The 6891-nt window shown below is 38.0% G+C and overlaps 1 protein-coding gene across 1 annotated transcript; it reads left to right on the top strand.

Annotated features, from left to right (window-relative positions):
- Nucleotides 1-4039: 4039 nt before the first annotated feature.
- LOC110910282 (probable inactive patatin-like protein 9) lies at nt 4040-5967 on the top strand. The gene is made up of 2 exons (XM_022154974.2): nt 4040-5050; nt 5519-5967. The coding sequence occupies exons 1-2, from the start codon at nt 4118-4120 to the stop codon at nt 5738-5740; spliced, it is 1155 nt and encodes a 384-aa protein (XP_022010666.1). The 5' UTR covers nt 4040-4117; the 3' UTR covers nt 5741-5967.
- The last annotated feature ends 924 nt before the right edge of the window (nt 5968-6891 follow it).

Here is a 6891-nt window from a genome sequence, read left to right as displayed (position 1 = left end):
GTGATTACATAAACTTAATCACTGTAAGTTATAATTCTGAAAATAATTTGGAGTATTGTAAACAGTTAACAGCTCACAAACGGTGAGAAAAGAGTTTATAAAAGAAGAATAACTCACATTGCAGATTTAGTACTGACAGAATATGATTTTAGCCCGGTTAACCTAATTTCAACAATAATGCACACAAAACAGGGTTAGTGATCAATACAGCAGTTACGATAACTCACGAGATCAAATTCTCACAATGAATGACAAAGTACAATACTTCAACTCATTTATCGAATTATCGACAAACGACAAAGTATAACCCAATGTGGGCGGCACTTTGACATTCTTTGGATATATTGATCCCGGAAAATGAATCGTAATAGCGATCGAGTAATTACCCTGTTCCGCGACAGCGATTCGATATTAGTGTGTGTTTTCAGACTATTTCTATCATAACTCGAAGTGAATTTGGAATTTAAACGTCAAATCAACGCAGAAGTTCCAGTCCCACAGCCTACTATTTATAGTTAGAAAATCACCCCCCTCGCGCCACGCGATGGGTCCTCCTGTTCCTGTCGCGTGGCGCGACAGGCCCTAATCTACCCTAGGTTTGCTTCGTGTCCCAGTAGCTTGGCTGAGTTGGTTTCGTGTAATTTTAAGTTTTTGACAGCAAACTGTTTAGATTTTACCGAGTAGGGTTTTACCCCCCCCCCCCCCCCCTGAGTTTTAGGGGCCCTGATCCTGATTCTGATTGTTTCGAAAATTTTAGGGTTAGTGCGGAATTACTTGGGTGTTTCAATTAGGGTTTCCTTATTGACTAATTATCATTCTAATCATGGATTTTAGTGACAGTTGTTACAGGTGCGGTCATGATTTTTGCCTATAAAATACACTAATTTATTTTTTAAAGGTGCGGCCGCCCACCCAGCCTATAATCTAGGTCCGCCCCTGCTCAATATAGTTAGAATGGTGTTATGTCTTGCACTAGGTGTTTTGCCTTTCAAACTATTATGTGGATGTATATGTAATGTCAATTGCAATGTAGAAATATCTACAATGGTTTTATATTAATAGAAGTGTTATTGGAGTAATGATAAATGGATTGTAATAAAGCAAATGCAATTGTAGAAACTATAACCGTAATTTATAGTCAACTCACAGAAGTCACAAACCACATGAAGAAACACCAGGTATAAGTCTAATTTGCATGGATATAACTAATAGTGGTCTTAACAAGGGGTTAATCTTCTAATCTCTTCTTGATCGACAAAGCTTAGAGCGATCTACAAAACAAAACACCAGAGCTCGTTACGAGAATGCAAGGTGGGGGGTTCTTCTCGTATCCGACGTGAGAATAAGTACGGTTCTAACGATGATAAAACAGTGTGTGTGTTAAGAGTGACAATAAGAAAAACCAGATCCTTAAACCTGTGGTTGAAGGTTAGTATTTATAGCCAAAGGGTTTGGAGAAAGAGATGGGCTGATGGGTCTTGGGCTAGATGTTGCCAACAAGGAATGCCCTCTTTGGCCCCTTTGACACGACATATACTGTTTGTAGAGATGGATGGACGTTGGCGCACGGTAATTGGCACGTCGCCTACCGAGCGTACTTGTTGTCGAGTTTGTCATCAGCTGTGAGTGGAGATCATGGAGCAGTGAATGACACACGCTGATTAGCTACATGTCACTGTCCATTTGTATTGTTTGTCCCCTGCACGATTGTCCGTCGTGGGGATTGTCTGGGCAGAGCCTAACACATGTTGATTGGTTGTAGGCTGCTGACACCTATACTTGTTGTACTTATGTCATTATGTGAGTTATCATGGTTGGGTGTACGCAGTGGCGCAGGTTAGAAGGGGCCGGGGGGCCGACCAACCGAACTTTTCTCTCAATAGTGTTATATATATATAGCTTCCGTATAGAAATTTTTGGGTATATATGTTTTCGACGCCTCGGTTCTATAGAAATTTTTGGATATAAACGTTTTCGACCCCCTCGGTCGGAAATCTCAAGCTTCGCCACTGCGTGTACGCATATGACTTTCACGCAAGAACCTTAGAGCAACTTGAGTGTTGTAATAGCCTTACGCGCTCATGACTTTTGAGACCATACCCTTTCACCACATGTTTAACAATTGGTATAACCATATAGTTTTGACAACTAGCACCAAAAGAGACCAAGGACTTCCAAAATTATGACAACTAGTAACAAAAAATCACTCCATGAGCACTAGATCTTCTTTTGTGCCTCCTGGGCCAATGATAGGTCGGTGTCAACTCTATGGTTATCTAAATCGGCAATAATAAGCAGTATACATATATAGTATTTGGTATATGGTTATCTAGATGTTGTTCGTGTTCGTTTGTTAAGAAATATACGTGTTCATAAACTATTCATGAACATCTACCGAACGAGATATTATGTTCATGTTCGTTTGTTAAGGAAATAAACATGTACGTGTTCGTTTGTGTTTGTTAATTTTAGGCAGCAAACGAAAATGCGCGTCGATGAACACAAATTAATGTTCTTGAACAGAAATGGAAACAAACAAACACAAACAAACGTTCATGAACAGAATATATAATATATCGGCACTTATTAAATATTTTATTTGTCGGAATTTTGAATTGCTTAAATAAAATACAAAAACTAACAACGCTAATGAACTATCGAACACAATCGAACATAAACGAACACATTACGAAACGTTAACGAACATAAATGGACAAACGTGACCGTTGTTCAGTTCATTTAACTAAACGAACAAAATTTCTTGTTCGTGTTCGTTTGTTTAATAAACGAATGAAAACAAACAAACTTCCCGCCGAACGGTTCATTAACTGTTCACTGAACGTTTGATTCATTTGCAGCCCTATGCACGACCATTAACCAGCTTTGCCGAATAGTTTATGATCGTTACAACCTATTTATTCATTACTCGTTATAAGATTCGACAAATGTGTTGTGACTGTATACGACGAAGATTCAAATATCATGAATAAATAAAATATAATCACCATCGTAGCAACCCGACTAAGTTAATAAATAAAGAATAAAGAATATCAATAAAATAACTCCAAATTGAAATTAAAAAAAATATTAAATTAATTACACGTGAAATCCCACGCAATTCTCACGTGCAACGAGACTGTAAAAGCATGTACTAAACTCCACACATAAAAGTTAAAACAAAATAAATACTGTCTAAGGTGTGCTCTTTCTAGTGGAACACATGTTCGATTATAGTTTAAGCCATTTTCGAGTGATATATGGATGAAGGGACGAATCGAGCCTTTAATCTTGGGTTTAAGTCTAACGGGGGTGCGGGTTTACAGACTTCATCCAGTTCCCGCACATCATGGGGCATAGTCTCATGACCAGTGGCGAAGCTTGAGATTTCTGAACAAGTGGCCGAAAATGTATGTACCTAAAAAAAATTATAAAACCGGGGGTTCAAAAACACGTATACCTAAAAAATTCTATACGAAAACTACATACCAGACACTACTAAGCGAAAAGTTCGGGAGGTTGGGTTCGAACCTGACGGGGGCGAGGGTTTCCGGACTCCATCCAGTTCCCGCACATCAGGGGGCACGGTCTCATTACCAGTGGCGAAGCTTGAGATTTCCGACCGAGTGGCCGAAAACGTATGTACCTAAAAAAAATTATAAAACTGGGGGTTCAAAAACACGTATACATAAAAAATTCTATACGAAAACTACATACCGGACACTACTAAGCGAAAAGTTCGGGAGGTCAGGCGCCCAATCAACCCCCCCCCCCGGCCCCTACAAAGATGCGTCCCTGCTCATGACAGTCGAGAAGTCAACCCTTAGACATAACCCAAGCAAGATGGTTTACAAGTAAAATTCTTTCACCATAACAAAAACAAAATAAATACTGAGAGTACATAATAACTGTCACATAGACCACCAAACACCATAACATTACCACCACTTATATAAATACAACTTCCCCACCACCTTCATTCCACTCTTCACCACACACACCTTCACTGTGACACTGTTTCGTTCACTCACACTCCTTTAATGTCCTTAACAACCTACGCGTGAGCCACTTTCTATATCTTCTGATTAACCCTGTAACTACATCTCTCTCACTACTTCAAATGGAGATAAGTAGAGTCACTTTAGAGATATTCTCAAAGCTGGAGAAGAAATGGTTATCACATTGTGAAGGAAACAAAAAAACACGAGTGCTGAGCATAGACGGTGGTGGAACCTCCACCACCGTCTCTGGAGCCTCGCTGATCCACTTAGAAGAGCAGATCCAGGCGAAAACCGGCGATTCGAATGCTCGAATCGTCGATTTTTTCGACATTATCGCTGGAACGGGTGTTGGAGCCGTTCTGGCGGTAATGATTAATGCGGACGACGGTAACGGTCGTCCGCTGTTTACCGCCAGAGAGGCGGTAAAGTTCGTTACGGAGAGGCGTAACGAACTTTTTAAAGAGGTTTCCGTCGGTTTTTTCCGACGGAAACGGATGTTTTCGGGTAAGAGTATGGAGAAGGTTTTGAAACAAGTGTTAACAAGGGAGGATGGTAAAGTTTTGACGCTAAAGGACACGTGTAAGCCGCTTCTTGTTCCGTGTTTCGATCTCAAGAGCTCGGCTCCGTTTGTGTTCTCGCGAGCCGATGCTTGCGAATCGGCTAGCTTCGATTTCGAGCTGTGGAGTGTGATCCGAGCCACATCGGGTGATCCGTCAATGCTAAAACCATTTACTCTTTGTTCTGTGGACGCGAAAACGTCCTGTTTGGCTGTGGATGGTGGCTTGGTGATGAATAATCCTACCGCGATCGCGGTGACTCACGCGTTACATAACAAACGCGAGTTTCCGTCGCTCACTGGCGTGGAAGACCTCGTAGTGATATCAATCGGTAACGGTTCGTTAAGCGGTTCGCCTCATCGGAAAATTAACCGTCACGGCGAATGCCGTATGTCCTCCGTCGTTGACATTGCTCTCGACGGTGTATCGGATACCGTTGACCAAATGTTAAGTAACGCATTTTGTTGGAACCCGACGAATTACGTCAGAATTCAGGTAATTTAACTTCTTTTCTGAATATATGTCAAATCGGTCTCCTTACTGGTTCACTGATGCCAGTCCAGCAAACTGGATTTAAGAATTAAATCGGTCTCCTTACTGGTTCATTGATTCCAGTCCACCAAACTGAATTTAAGAATCAAATGACTTGTAAATAGTATAGAAATTAAAAATTATATACATATATCTATTACAAAACAAAATCAAAAGAAGAAAGTTACATTCCGGTTTAAAATTGGCAATTTTAATATTATATGAAAATCAAATTAATAAAATATGTAGCTTAAGTAATAAATAAATAAATAATATGAAATTTTGAATATAAAAATAAATTTGAAATCTGGTCTGGTTCACTGGTCAGACCAGTAACTGGCCGGTTCAAACGAAGAACGGTCAAAGAGGTTTAACCAGACCAGTTTAACATTTATTTTGCTGACGTAACTAACGTCGTTTGAAACCTTGCAGTCAAACTGTTACATTAACGGAAGCGTGGGACCAACAATGGAGGAGGTGCTAACGGAAAGAGGGGTTGAGTCGTTGCCGTTTGGTGCTAAACGGTTACTAACGGAGACTAACGGACAACGTATCGAAAGCTTTGTAAAACGACTAGTAGCTTCACGGAGGAGTAGCTTGCCACCTAGTCCTTGTAAGGATAACGCCGTTACTCCCCTCGTTAACGGCCGGTAGTTTTTAACGGATTCCGTCTGTTAGTTTTAAGTTAATATTAAACCTATATCGGGTTTAATATTAACTATTTCCGTTACGGTGCTCAATAAAAACGAGTTTGTCGTTATGTGTAATTTTTTTAAATTTTATTTTGTATTTATTTTATTAGTGTGGATGTTATAGTAGTATTAATTGTCACCCTTGTATTTATTTTATTAGTGTGGATGTTATAGTAGTATTAATTGTCACCCTTTTTATTATTTATTCTTGTTTTCTGAACAAAATAAGTAAAAAATTAAAGTAGCTTATGGGCTATTAAATGGCATTTAAAGCCTAGTGAAAGTGAGATTCCATTATTTAACAATTAGTTAATTATTATTATTCAAATTAAGTTATTCTATTCAAAGATTTGTATTAAAGAATCAGATCTCAATGTGTTCATGTTTTTAGATTTATATTGATTCCAAATTATATATTAAATATTGATTTTGATTTGAGACAAACTAACATGTAAAGGTGAGGTTTGTATTTGTCGGTGACATAAATTTATAATTTGTTGCATCTACGATTTTTTTGATTTCAAATACTAATTTAATATTCAAAGTCATAGCAACCCCACCGATAATTACCAAAATATCTGAAGATTTAAAAACCCTGATCAAATCTAAAATAATTAAATATTGGATCTTAGGCTTGTTTTTAAAACTTGATTTGGGTGAGTTGATGGATGGTGAACTTGCATTGCTAAGAAATACAAAACAAATTTAAATGATCATTTAAACGAAGATAAATAAACAAATCATTCTTTATGAAAAAAAAATGAACGTTAATGAACAAATATAAATGAGCTTTTAGAGTGTAAACGAATGAGATATGTGTTCATATTCATGCGTTTAAATAAATGAAAAAAAATGTTCGATTTGTTTTGAGGAGTAATTGGTTGACCAGACTAGATGGTGTAGTTTTGACTTAACTCGCAATCTCAAATAGGTGTGATAAAAGTATGAGAGATTAAATTCCTTCAATCTATGAATGGAAGGGAACACTAGCTTAGTAAAGGAATTTCTTTCAAATTTCCATTCATTATTTATTTATTAACATGTTAATTAACGTAAAAAAGTTACGTTCTGTTAACTAAATAAAATCATTTGTCATACATCTTAAAATTCCAG

The sequence above is a fragment of the Helianthus annuus genome, chromosome 15 (genome assembly GCF_002127325.2).
Source record: "Helianthus annuus cultivar XRQ/B chromosome 15, HanXRQr2.0-SUNRISE, whole genome shotgun sequence".
NCBI classification, from domain to species: domain Eukaryota; kingdom Viridiplantae; phylum Streptophyta; class Magnoliopsida; order Asterales; family Asteraceae; genus Helianthus; species Helianthus annuus.
Note: the sequence above shows the minus strand (reverse complement) of the source record. Positions and strands in the feature narration are given on the sequence as shown.

Bases quoted from the DNA above. Each gene is read 5' to 3' on its own strand.
- LOC110910282 (XM_022154974.2), top strand. From the start codon at position 4,118: ATGGAGATAAGTAGAGTCACTTTAGAGATATTCTCAAAGCTGGAGAAG. The intron at 5,051-5,518 runs GTAATTTAACTT...GAAACCTTGCAG, and splicing joins CGAATTACGTCAGAATTCAG to TCAAACTGTTACATTAACGG.